Source organism: Pelophylax lessonae (assembly GCF_965119305.1).
Source record: "Pelophylax lessonae genome assembly, chromosome: 3".
NCBI lineage: Eukaryota > Metazoa > Chordata > Amphibia > Anura > Ranidae > Pelophylax > Pelophylax lessonae.
In genome coordinates, this window is record NC_138770.1 from 607837243 (window position 1) to 607852003 (window position 14761).

General features: G+C 43.7%; 1 protein-coding gene across 1 annotated transcript in view; it reads right to left on the bottom strand.

The window, feature by feature from the left end:
- FBXO28 (F-box protein 28) overlaps positions 1 to 13720 on the bottom strand; it is a 65065-nt gene extending 51345 nt beyond the window's left edge. The window contains exon 1 of the mRNA XM_082249270.1: positions 13537 to 13720. Within this exon, the coding sequence (XP_082105396.1) occupies positions 13537 to 13698 (162 nt within the window). The 5' untranslated portion in view covers positions 13699 to 13720. The remainder of the gene's footprint in view (positions 1 to 13536) is intronic.
- Positions 13721 to 14761: the final 1041 nt, after the last annotated feature.

A 14761-nucleotide genomic window follows, 5' to 3' on the forward strand; every position in this document is an offset into this window, starting at 1 on the left:
TTAGAACTAATGAAAGCTTTTCTCTGCTAAGCTATATAGAAGACTTGCTTTAAGCTTAGTAACCTCAGTATATATATATCCCTGATATTCCCTTCCAAGACTCAACTGACAGAACGGCCCTCTCCATTATTTCATAACTGGCAGTTGAGGGCCAACACAATGACTGCAACATAGCTGAACAACCAGACCAGCTTCAGGAGAAAACTGAGCTAAAAGCAAAAGGAATGCCAAAGCCGAGTAGAATTATCATGCAACTCTTAAAATAAATCTGCAATGACTGAATTATAGGAGATGCCTCTGATGGCTTTATGTTATTGAGCAGGCTCCAAGGCTGTCACCCAGGTACTAGCTTTACTACCTAAAAGGAGGAGAACGCCTGCTAAAACAGTCAAATGTAGTCAAGACAAACCAAATAAATTCCTTGAGCTAGCAAATAAAATATAAAAGGCAGAAGTAAAGCCTTTACGTCTGGGCTCACACTTATGCGATGCAAATGGGTGCGATTTTAATGCAGATTTTTGCTGGAGTTCAGTTCAATTTTACGTTTTAATTTGTGCTAAAGGCGGCGCAGATAGGATTGGGTGCAGCTACGATTTCTGCGGGGGGTTGGGGGTTGTAAAAATCCACACAGAAAAAGCAGCATTTGCACACATCTGAACACAAGATGCAATTTCATGTCAGTTTCTATTGATGTCTATAGAGAGGAAAACTGCACCGCAATGCTGTAAACTCACAGGACCTTTTATGTTCCTGCATTGCATTTGCATAGCAATCGCAATGCATAGATGTAAACGACCGTCAAACACAGAAGATGACCAGATGGAGATGAAAGCATGGTTGGAGGGGATTGGTCTGCTGGGTGCATCTGCCACAATACTCTGCATATTTGCACATTTTGAAAAATGCTCCTTGGGACCCAAAAGTTTGAATTTGCTTTGGCAGTTTACTTCAACATTAAAGTATTACTAAACCCACAACAGTATAATCTGTCTATAAATGCAGAATAAAATGCTTGTTATAGTCACTGTAACTTAAGTGATTAATGCTCTGCATTATGTAAAAAGGCTGTGTGATCCTGTATGCACAGATCCTCCCCCCTGCTGCAAGTTCATCCTGGGCAAGTTCAGATAAGACAAGTATTTGTCGATACAAATCGTTCACAGCATCGGTGCAATTGTCATTTCTAGTTTTTGGATTAATTGATTAATTCGTTTTTTATTTTAGTGTATGTTATAAAGCTCCTGAAGAGTGGATGGGATTTCCATGAAACGCGTTGAGCTATGCAATACCTATATGGATCTGGACACGGATCAGGAATCATGCAACATGTATATGACATGTATAATTGTGCCATTGTATGATATGCTTCAATATGTTTTAATATATATTTATATTTGTGAATTGTGTACATATATGATACGATATGTTATATTTGCTTTTCTGATCCATGTCCATACTTATTGTAATTCATGAATTATTTATATCTAAATTTATCTCATATATGCTGCGTGATTGTTTATCATCATGTAGCATTAATACATTTTTTACATACCATCTTCATTTATTACATACAGCATTGACCTCATTTAAAGTCCCCCTTCCCCCCCCCCTTTTTCTTTTATGCTTCGATACAAGTAAGTGTTGTTCAGCTGCACATGCTCAGTATGGTCTCTATTGCTGGAGAGAACACTTCCTGGTTTTAGCTGAGCAATTCAGGTCACATGGTATTAACATCACACGTGGGCATGTATACAGAGCCTAAATAACAGCCCATTCCCTCCCTCCTCCTCCATTTCCAGTAACTAAAAAAGAACAGTGGGTGGGATATTGAAAGAGTGTATCAACGTGCCTTACTGAAATATTATATTTTCATAATACATTTCATCTCATGCCCACTTTCCAATGGAATGTGGTCACTTGCAATTACATATAGACGACAGACAGTGATAGGTGTTTACATGTTAAACACCTTTTCATTCATACACCCTGGACACTTGACAGTTGGATATTTTGCATATAGACGATAAGACATTGATAGGTGTTTACATGTTAAATACCTTTTCATTCATTCATTTGGACACTTGACAAGTTAAGGCTTCGCATAGAGATTACTGACACCACCTAAACACAATTGACAATTGCATTAACACATCAGATAGCTGAACACAGACGGATCGGCTCTCCCACAAAACACAATTCCAGACAGGAGACACCTCACATTGACAAAAATGGATGGGGAACACAAGGACCTTTTTATGTATTGTTTTGTGGAGATATGTTCTATTGTTAAGTTGACCCATGAATTGTAACCGGTTTAAAGCAGTTTTTGCCGCTCAAACTTCCTTTAAATGTGAGCGAAACTTGCAATAAAATCAGATGTGTCTACGCTATGCTTAAGTGCTGTGTGTCGTTGCATCTCCTGGCCAGCGAGGGGGAATTCACTATACAGGGGGAGTTGGGACTGAAGGGTCGTATATCATCTTGTAATTGCCTCCTGACGAGATTGAGCTAACAGATATCACATCTTGATTGATGGAAGCTCCGCCTCCCATAAAAGCATGAGGACACAGGCTGTAGAGGATTTTAAGAGGCAGTGAAATCTCCTCCTACATGAACACTCTGGACTCGGCCGAACCCTACAGATCAGCTAACAAGGTATATAGCTGCAATATTTTAATGTAAAAAGAATATATTTTTAAGCTTTGGGCAGTGCGGAGGTGGTGGGCTGATGAACATTTTTCTAGATTACTGGGTTTAGTAACACTTTAAGTATAAAAATATTACACATTTGGACACGTGAGCCCTGCACATTGTAAATAGTAGTGAGGATTTGCCACTGTTTCAGGAGGCAGTTTATGTGCAAACAACTGCCCTCATCTGCTGAAAAAAAGAAGCCATCTGCCACACAAGAAGTTCCACAAAAAAAAAAAAAAAAATATATATATATATATATAATGCCAGACACACTGCTAATCAACAAGAGATTAAAGTCACTTTGAAGTTGCCTGAAGCTAAGAAGCTGGCACAGTGCTATGGCGTATCTTTAAAGTGTATTTCCACTTTTTATGCCAAATTTGGAAAACACCTACTTTATTATTCATTACATGTTCCCATTCACATAGCATAACCTAAAAAATAAAATGCTGGATATCTTTTTACATGCATAAAATTATTCACTAGCTTTTAATATTAAAGGATAGATTCAACTTTTGGGGCAAAAAAAAAAAATAATAGAAGAACATGTTTTATTGCAGCTAAAAGCAAATTGCAGGTGCAATGTCAGGCTCCTGCAGGATAGTGGTCCGCCCAAACTGCATAGGCCAGGCACTTACCTGAGAGCAAGAAGATCAGTTGACAACGAGAGCGCTCCCTAGCGCCCTTGCATTTCATTGAGAACTACAAGCTGTCAGCTGCAATGGATGGCGGTACCTGTAGGCATTCAATAACAGGAAACCGAATGACATGGCCGTGCGGGTGGAGCCCCGCACAGGCAAGCCATTCTCAATTTGTGACAGTCGGTGTGGGTAGAAGAGAGACTGCAGATGCTGGAACAGGTTACACGTTCAAACCCTAAAAACAGATTAAATATGCAACATGATCCAAAGGTAAACTTATTCTTTAATCACTTGCTCTCCGGAAGATTTACCCCCCTTTATAACCAGGCCATTTTTTGCTATATGGCACTGCGTTACTTTAACTGATAATTGCACGGTCATTCAAGGCTGTACATAAATAAAATGTATGTCCTCCCCCCAACAAATAGAGCTTTATTTTGGTAGTATTTGATTACCAATGGGTTTTTATTTTTTGTGCTATAGAAAGAGAAAAAAAAAAAAATTGCCAATAATGGCTGCCAAAAACACCCGCAATTTTACCGCGCTTATGGTGTATTTTTGATAGGTCATAGGACTTAAAAATGAATTAAAAACGCAACACAGGTTTAATAGGGAGGTGCATTTTTTGGTGCAACCAAATATGCACCATAATTTCAGCAAGCAGGGTTTTTAAAACAGCTTCAAACGGTGCAGATAATGGCTAATTCATATTACTGTATTTTCTGGCGTATAAGACTACTTTTGAACCTCAAAAAAATTCCCCAAAAATGGGGGGATCGTCTTATACGCCGAGTATAATATCTCCAGGGTAACCTAAGTATAAGTATTACTGGTAGATCATGTAATAGGGGGGTCGTCTTATACGCCCAGTCGTCTTATACGCCGGAAAATACGGTAATTTAAATTTGTAATATTATTCAAAAAGTCAAATAGAATACGATTAATTTTAAAAAAATATAAATAAACTTTTCCAAAACTGTCAATTTCGGTTTCAGCCAAGTGCATTCTAAATTTTGGGTTTTGGCACCAGAATTCTCATTTTGGTGAACCACTAATTTATTTTTATACTAGTAATGGTGGGGATCAGCGACTTCTAGCAGGACTGCAATATTTCGGCAGACAGTCTGACACTTGACGCTTTGTGGGAACCAGTGACGCTATTGCAATAATTAGTGCTAAAAAATGTGCACTGTCACTGCACTGACACTGGCTGGGAAAGGGCTAAACCTCTAGGGCAATCAAAGGGTTAAATACATGCCTAACCAGTGTTTAGGTGTACACAGTGTGTTATTATAACTGAGGGATGTGTTTATTCCCTACTTTGCAGGGAAACAAAATTCACCACATGCCTGCTGACAGGACGGAGCTCTGCCTTGTTACGTATGCAGCGCTCTGTCCAGTGTCTCTCCTTCGACAATTAGCAGGTACCAGCGTTCATACATTGGCCGGCACCCGCTGATCTGCTTCTGCTGTAACTAATCACAACAGAAGTGGCGTGCACCCTCTACGCAGAATGGCCGCCCTGTAGCAATAAATCTGCTATAGGGCAGGTGGCAAGTGGTTAAGAAGGGGGCTAAGGAGCTAGGTTTATAAGAATTAACCATATCTGTACGGTGCTGGCAGATTTCAATATCAGAAGTCAAAATGGTGTTTAGGATATATCCGCACCTGCAAATACACCCTGCCTGCGATTACATGCGGGAACCCCAGTAGGGTTTCCTGCAATTTGCTGTGTGTACGCAGCCCCATTGAAAGCAAGTAATTGCTGGCAGGGTGCATTTGCAAGTGTGAATATATCCTAAAGAATGACGATTATGTTAGTGAGGATTATGTGGGTGTATTGCAGCCCCCGACCTCACCAGAGCTCACTGCAGGGAAGACAACGGGGGAAAATCATCTTACTTGTTGAAAAAAAAAAACAAAAAAAAAACGCAAATATCCATAAAATTGTAGAGACCCTCTTTTTGGCATAAAATAAATGGGGTAATTGGATTCCTTACTGTATTACAGCCTGAGAAGGAAGATGCAGTTATTTCAGACCCCTTTGGAGCAGAGATCCCTTCAAGGGTGTCCCCGTTTCAGCAATAGAAGCAATGAAAGCCTGCTGTGTATCCTTCTAGAGATGCTGCAAGGACAGAGGCTACCGGGGGGGGGGGGGGGGGGGGGGGTCTGGTAAATGAAGGAGGCGTCTGCTGCCAATCTGGATGAGGCAGGGTAGAAATTCTCCCATAGGATAAAAGGGGGCTGTATTAATTGCAGGGAACATTCATACACTATTGTTCTCACCTTATACTGTGTGCCATCCTATTAACCACTTGCCTACTGGGCACTTTCACCCCTTTCATGTCCAGGCCAATTTTCAGCACTGTCACACTTTGAATGACAATTGCACGGTCATGCAACACTGTACCCATATGATTTATTTTGCATTTTTTTTTCCACACAAATACAGCTTTCTTTTGGTGGTATTTAGGGACCACTGGGGTTTTATTTTTTACAAAACAAAATAAAAAAAAAAAAAAAAAAAAAAGAAATAAAGACAGAAAATTTTGAAAAGAAAAAAAAAAAAAAAAAAAAAAAAACAACATTTTTCAGTTTGTTATAAAAATTTTGCAAAGGTAATTTTTCTCCTTCACTGATGGGCGCTGATGAAGCTACCAATAATCAGTGCTGATGTCTCTAGCACAAGACAGTTACCGGCTCTCATTTCCTCTCTTCACGCTGTCAGAGTGAGGAAAGAATAGCTGATAAACGGCTTATTTTTACATCCTTTAATCAGCTGTCATTGGCTGACAGCTGATCGCGTGGTACAGAGCCGCTGTAATGGGCCCCCTACCCCGATCTATGATCAGCCGAGTCCTTCTGATTTGAGGATCACAGATTGCGCCATCGGTGCCCTGCAGGGGGCACCCAGACAGCGCGATCTGGGGAGGACGTCCATGTATGCCCTCCCGGCAAAGCAAGCTCATGCTGTGGCCGCCTTTCAGCTATAGCACAGGCAGGAATTGGTTAATTGAGATGGCACAGAATTCTTCCGCTCAAAGATAAAATAAAAATTGTTACTGAATATTAAACTCACTTGATGAGCTACAAAGTAGCGACGTTTTGGATAACATTTAATGTAGGAGTGGTTTAACCACTTGCCGACCGCCGCAAGTACATATACTGCGGCGGTCAGCCCCTCACAGGCAAAGTGACGTATGGGTACGTCACTAGCCTGTGAGGCTCTGGGGAGCGAGCGCCCGATGTCCGCCGGGCACTCGTGGTCGTCCGTTAGAGCAGAAGAAAGGCAGGCGGCTAATGTAAACAAGCCGCCTGTCATTCTCCCCTGTGTAAGAATGGTGATCATACGGTTCTACTATGTAGGACCGTTGATCACTGTTCCTACATCTCAAGCCACAGCCAATCACAGTTAGAAGCACGCCCCTAGGGACACACTTAACCCCTCCCTCTCCAATAAAGTTAACCCCTTCACTGCCAGTGTAATTTTACAGTAACAGTGCATACGTATAGCACTGATGACTGTGGTAATGTCACTGGTAACCCCAAAACTGTCAGTCAAGGGTCCGAGCTGTCCGGCGCAATGTCGCAGTCCCAGAAAAAAAAAAAAAAAAAAAAAAAAAGAAGATCGCAGCCATTACGCATTAACAAAAATGACAAAAATCTTTCCCTTAGTTAGTAAACGCAATAACTTTTGCGCAAACCAATCAAAATACGCTTTTTGCGATTTTTTTTACCAAAAATATGTAGCATAAAACAAATTGCCCTAAAATGTTAAAAAAATTTATATTTTTAAATTTTTTTTTGGGGGGGGGGGGGGGGGGAATTTCATATAAAAAAAATGTGAAAAATATTGTTATTTTTGCAAAATTGACGCTCTTTTTTTGTTTATAGCGCATGATCAAAAATCGCACAAGTGATCAAATACCAGCAAAAGAAAGCTCTGTTTGTGGGGAAAAAAGGACGTAAAAATTTGTTTAGGTACAGCGTCGCACGACCGCGCAATTGTCCGCTAAATCACACAGTGCCGAATCGCAAAATAGGCCCTGGTCAGGAAGGGGGTAAAATCTTCCGGGGCTTAAGTGGTTAAGAATCACATGTAAAACTCTACCAAATTGAAGCTCTGTTATCTCTTTTCTTTTAGGCCTCGTTCACACCATAAAGTGGTTTGAGAAACCCGCGTTACGTGAGCGTTTCCTGCATCACGTTCAAAAAGCATTGGGTGTGCAATTTGCTGCGGGTGTCAGTGTATTTCTAATGACAACCCAAGCACTGATCACAAACAGTGCTTTTGCCTGCACCAGATTGCATTGTACCGCAGTACCGTGTGACCCGGTATGTTACAGTACGTTTTGTAAAAGTACTGCATGCACTATGCTATGATAGGAGCATTCTGAAAATTGCTATGCAAACAGATTTAAAAAGATACTAGCAGATTAGCATTTAATGGCGCGGCACCACTTTTGAATAGAATGTTCATTTGCCGAAGCCGTGATGCTTTGCAGCATTTTTAACTTGGGGTGCAGAGATAGGTCTCTTTCAGATGGGTAATCCAGGGGTGGTAACACAGTCTAATCTTCAGTTTTAGTGCCCCTCAATCGTGACTGTGGCGCGGCATCATAGGGATAAATCAGGCATAGAGGAGGCAATATAACACCTCCTCGTCACCTGTCAAATGCTCTCTGAAAAGCAATCCAAGCGCTTATCACTCTTCTGAGGGCACCACACTCCACAGCAAGTGTCAAACTCTACAAGTGCAAAAAAAAAAAAAAAAAAAAAACACACACATTGTATTTTTCATTTGCAACAGGTCACCCTACACATTGCCCTGGACAGCCCAACAATGGAAGGAGTAAAGGTGCAGTTCAAGACATAAATTGATGTATTCTGTATGTCATGTGAGGGAAAGACTTTCTAGACCAAACTTTGTAGATATTATGTATATTTGTAATTATCCAGACAATTAAGAAGTAGAGATATGGGTAGTTGCAGTCCAGTAGCACCTGGCTTATGTAATGGAGCACCTCATGGAAGACAGAAATTGACGTATATCTGGGGATGTGGGAATAGGATTCGGTATTCATCGCATACCAACACATTACAAAAGACTTACATTGAAACGAAACCTTCCTGACGGGTTCAAGGCCTATGGCCATTTGAATAGCTGAGCCGCCATGATGTCACTCCAGTGCGTGTACGTGGAAGTTACAACTGTAGCACAGAGCTCTGAGATTAAAGAACATCCCTTGTGCTGTTTTTTGCAGAAACCCTTTTCAAAGTCACTGCAATTAAAGTCGTAACAATTTTAGCGGTTCCATTGCTGAAAATAGGGTGTGACTTGTTAAATTGCGCAACAAATCGCACTGATGTGAACAAGGACTAAAAGGTAAACTATAATGCTTTGGGTAGATTTAATTTTATTAAGATTTTTAGCTACAAAACACATCTTTATGTTAAAAAAAAATAAAAAAAATCTAGAACATCTAACGCTGTCCTCACTATCACCTCCTCAGCAATTGAGTGCATGTCATTATGAGAGTCACAAGTGTTCAGTCTGTGCATGCACAAGTCATAGGGTTCCATGCCAATGGAAGCAGGGGGCAATTTTAAAGTGGAAAACATTAAAAATATGTACATTTACTATTTAAAACCCAGTAAAAATATGGTCTCACCATGCTCTCTGTTCTCAGCACTGTGCCTAAAATCAGAGGTGGATTTCACCGGCAGAATCAAGAGATATTTGTGGAACTTTGCAGGAGGACCAAGAAGACTAAGGGAGGATGTACTTATTGTAGAACATTGTTTTTAGTGGAAGGCCATTGTTCAACTTTCAAGTACGCCTGTAATGAGTGGACGGTCATTGCTGACCTCCTGAAAATACTGGTTGTCTGGATGTTTATAATGAGAAAAGCCTTCATGTGCATGCCTGTTCCTGGTTTCGGTCTCAACAAACAGAAGAGAAAGGGCCAGATCAATAATGGCCACATTAAACTTGGAGTGGCTGTATAGGCAAAGGGTTATTTACCTTCCTGCATTCTATGCAGGACGGTAAAAAATCTTGTGTGCAGCAGTCCCCCCCAAATACTTACCCGAGCCCCCTCTCAATCCAGCGATGTCCAATAGAGCCTTGCCTCTCCGGAGACTCGCATTCCTGATTGGCTATTGGCAGTCAATCACAGCCAGTGAGCAAATTAGGAGATGGAGGAATCTGGGGCCAAGCCACGGCTCCTTGTGTGATTACCTTAACCACTTGCCTACAGTGCACTTTCACCCCCTTCCTGCCCAGGCCAATTTTCAGCTTTCAGCCCTCTCACATTTTGAATGACAATTGAGCGGTCATGCTACACTGTACCCATATAAAATTTGTATCATTTTTTTTCACACAAATAGAGCTTTCTTTTGGTGGTATTTAATCACCGCTGGGTTTTTTATTTCTTACAAAAATAAAAAAATGTAGAAAAAAAAAAAACGTTTTTTCTCATTTTCTGTGAGTAAATTTTGAAAGTAAAATTTTTTTCTCCTTCACTGATGTGCGCTGACAAGGCGGCACTGATGGGCACCGATAGGCTGCACTGATAGGCGGCACTTATGGGGAGGTACTAATATACCGCACTGATGAGCACTGAGAGGTGGTACTGATGGGCACTGATAGGGTGGCACTTAAGGGGAGGTACTAATATACCGCACTGATGAGCACTGAGAGGCAGCACTGATGGGCGGTACTAATATACCGCACTGATGAGCACAGAGGCGGCACTGATGGGCGGCACTGATGGGCACTGACTGGCAGCACTATGGGCACTGATTGTGGGCACCGATTGGCACTTTATTTCAATTTTCTGTAATCAGGGCACTGATGATCAGTGCCCTGATTACATGCCTTTGTCTCCCCTGCAAGGAAGAGCTGCTGATCATCTCTCCTCGCCCCACAATGTGACTTTATTTACATGTAATTGGACACAGCCGATCACATGGGTAGAGTCATTTCATTGACTAGGACACGGCACAGCCACGATCGCCGCTCTGCGCGAGAGAGGCTGCTCTGATGCGCCGTCATATGACGGCGTGACAGAACAATGGATAGACTGCTCCGCCGTCATTTGATGGCGGGCAAGAAGTGGTTAATAGGAAAGGTCTGCAATGGCCTCTATTGTAACAGCTTCACCGTAAAGGAAAAGAAGGTAAATATGTAGGCTGCCATTGCTGATCTTCAAAACAAACTGCCTATTTGTTCCAAGACACTGACCTGGAACAACATTGCAGCTGGTGAAGATCAGAACACTGCACACTTCTTTCACGTCAATGTAAGTACTGAAACCACGAGTCAAGACAGCCGAGTATTTTCAGGTCAGCAATGGCAACTCCTGTCTTTCTCTCACTACAGATTTTCTTTAACCACTTCTGGACCGCCTGCCACAGCCATACGTTGCTACGTTGATGTTAAATACCGGGGTTATGGCAGCAGATAGCTGCCATAACACCAGTAGTTTTTTTACTGGGCGGACGGTCCTCTTACTCATAAAAGTGGTCCCAGCGGTGGATTCGCCACAGGATCACTTTCCTCCTTCATCTTCCAGGACAGCTACTTGAGAGATGATTGGCTCTGTCCTCTACAGAAAATACATATCAGACACAACTTAAAAGGCCCTCAGTTTGTTTTGTGTTTCCAGACCCTCCAGGAGTACACACCGTAATATTTGTTTTTTTCCCTTAGTCTGGTAATGGTGGTTGGCAGACCCCCCTTTTTTGGCTTATAGTTTGACTAACTGTGGCTGGCACTACTATATTGTTTTGTGCTAGAAAGGGTTCCCCAGAGTCTTTGATAAAAAAAAAATATTATTTATATACACACACACATATATATATATATATATAATGTTTGGGGGTTCTAAATCATTTTCTAGCAAAAAATGACTGATTTTAACTTGTAAACGACAAGTGTCAGAAATAGGCCTGGTCCTTAAAGCGGAGTTCTACCCAAAAGTGGAACTTCAGCTTTAGGTAGAGTCCTAACCCCCTGACATGCCACGTTTGGTATGTCTTTTTTTTTTGGGGGGGGGGGCGCAGGTACCTAGTTTTGACAGGCTCCCGCTCGGATCGCCGCTACGCCCTGAGCAGAAGTTCTCCTCTCCCCCTCCCTCCCTGCAATCTTCTGGGACACGTCAGAGGTCCCAGAAGATTGCCGGCCGGCTGTGAAGCCGCAAGCAGTCACAGCCGAGTGCCCACACCAGTGATGCCGGCGCCGTCGAGACCAGAGGGAGAGGATTGCGGCCGCCCCACATCGCTGGAACCTGGGACAGGTGAGTGTGTGTGTTTATTACAAGACAGCAGCTACACTTTTTGTAGCTGCTGACTTTTAATAAACACAGAAAAGGCTGGAACTCCGCTTTAAGTGGTTAAAGTGGAACTAAACCCTCCTATTCTTTTCAGCCAAGGAAGCGGCCATCTGAACCTCTAAACTTTAACTGCCATGATGCTGCACAAGTGATCAGTTATGGCGCCGGCCATTAGATGGAATGACAGTTTGGTTGAGAGCAAAGTCGATGTAACAGATTTTTTTTTTTTTGTTAAACCGTTAAAGCAATGAGTTTAGTTCCGCTTTAAAGAGGCAATGTCATCTCACCTACTCAGATTAGAGTGATAGTGACATTGTAAAGGGTTCCCCTGCACCCGTTACACTCACCTTCCCTGTGCACCCTGAGGCCCCTTTCACACATGCGGACCGCTCGTTTCATCAGTTCAATCACTTTTTTTTCAAAGAACAAATTTATGAAGTTTACATCAGTTATTCTGACTGCCGAGTCCTTAACCACTTGTGTCCTGGAGGCATTCTTTAAAGCAAAAAAAAAAAAAAAAAGACTGTTTGTCCGTTTACATCCGTTTTTATGTCCGGAAGAAAAATAGAACTTTGATCTATTCAGATAAGAGATGCTGACGGAAGCGGATGTAAATTGAGGATCATCAGTTTATATCTATTTTTCCAATGAGATGAATTAATGTCTGTTTTTCCGTCAACAAAACGGTCCGCATGTGTGAAAGGAGCCTTGCTGCTCCTCCCCCATCCACAACACCTGCAACATGCCCATACTCCCCCAGTCCATACCATCTACCTGAGGGGGGCACAAGACCCCCTCCCTGGTCTATACCACCTTGAGAGGGGGAACAAGATTCCCCTCCCCAGTCCATACCGCCTTGAAGGAGGCACAAGAACCCCCTGCCCCCATCACCTTGAGGGGGGCACAAGACCCATACCACCCAAGGTGGCATACCACCCTAAGGGGGGCACAATACCCATACCAGAGGCTCTGAGGAAGAGGCACAGCCTCGAAACGCATCAGCCCTCTGCTTCTATGAGATATTGGACTCCTATAATGAGGCGGCTTTATGGAACTGATATGCTTGTTTTCTACGTATGTTTGTGAGTAGCCGATTTTTATCTTGATATTTTAAATAAACTCGCTGAGGATAATGCGCTAGGCTGGTGCGCCCTTTTCTTTGTTTTATATCTACAATACCCATACCACCCTGAGGGAGGCACAAGACCCATACCACCCTGAGGGAGGCACAAGACCCATACCACCCTGAGGGAGGCACAAGACCCATAACCCATACCACTCGAGGGAGCACCAAACCCCCCCCCCCCCAGTCCATACCACCTGAAAAGGTGGAGTCCCTGTGTTAAAGGGGGAAGGAAAGGAGTGCAAGATACAGGGAGGGGGAAAATGTAAGGTGCACAGAACTGAGACAATATATTCTCTATGGCAGGTGTAAGGAGGAGGTGGGAGGAGGAGGAGGAGTTAGAGTGGGGGGGGGGGGTTGCCAGCAGTAGTTGGGGGTATTACTGGGGGGGGGGGGTGTAATAAGCATTGCCCCCATCAGTTGTAGAGGGAGGGGGTAATATGCAGTAAAGCAGGTAGGTGGGGGGGGATGCAGCAAACATGACCTCTTGTTAGCAGTATATGGGGGGGTTATAGAGAGGGGGGGGGGTTATTGCCTCATAGCAGGTGTAGGGGTCATTGGGGGATGGGGTATTATGGAAGGGGTGGTATATATTGCCCCCTGACAGATGAGGAGGGTATCAAGGAAAGGGGAGGGGATGCAGCAGACAGAGCTCCTGTGTAGGTAGGTGGATGGGGGGGGGGGAGATAATGAAGGGTTAAGCACGCACAGCGCCCCCTCCCGGCCGGCTCCCCTCTCTCACCAGGCGCAGTTGGCTGATCTGGTCGTAGCTCAGGAAGTTCAGGATGTTCTCGATGGCCACAATGGGGAGGTTGAGTAGCGTGCTGCACTGCTGGGATCCCCCGGGGGACGAGGAGCCCCCCGGACCGCACTCACTCCCCCTATCCTCCCCGGCTGCCGACATCTTTTTCTTCCTCCACAGCAAACACCCGCCCCCGACTGACGTCACTTCCGCCACTGAGGCGGCCGTCGTCCTGATACAGAAGGGGCGGGGCTACGCTGTGCCTGTGTCTGAGGGTGGAACACAGTACCCTGTGTCTGGGGGGTTCATCCCTGTATGAGGGGGTGGTGGTGGCACACAGGAGTCTATGTAAACACAAGACCAATAAAGTCACATATGGCAGCTTACACGTCCTAACATCTGGTGGCTGCATCACTTACATTCTTGCAACCTGTTTTCCTGCCAGTAACACACTTCCTGTCCTAGGGTGACAACACTCTGTGCATTGTATCTATAGAGGAGCAACGTTGTCACCCTAGGACAGACAACACTCTGTGCATTGTATCTATAGAGGAGCAACGTTGTCACCCTAGGACAGACAACACTCTGTGCACTGTATTTATGGAGGAGCAATGTTGTCACCCTAGGACAGACAATACTCTGTGCACTGTATCTATAGAGGAGCAACGTTGTCACCCTAGGACAGACAACACTCTGTGCACTGTATCTATGGAGGAGCAATGTTGTCACCCTAGGACAGACAACACTCTGTGCACTGTATCTATGGAGGAGCAATGTTGTCACCCTAGGACAGACAACTCTCTGTGCACTGTATCTATGGAGGAACAATGTTGTCACCCTAGGACAGACAACACTCTGTGCACTGTATCTATGGAGGAGCAACGTTGTCACCCTAGGACAGACAACACTCTGTGCACTGTATCTATAGAGGAGCAACGTTGTCACCCTAGGACAGACAACACTCTGTGCACTGTATTTATGAAGGAGCAATGTTGTCACCCCAGGACAGACAACACTCTGTGCACTGTATCTATGGAGGAGCAATGTTGTCACCCCAGGACAGACAACACTCTGTGCACTGTATCTATGGAGGAGCAATGTTGTCACCCTAGGACAGACAACACTTTGTGCACTGTATCTATGGAGGAGCAATGTTGTCACCCTAGGACAGACAACACTCTGTGCACTGTATCTATGGAGGAGCAATGTTGTCACCCTAGGGCAG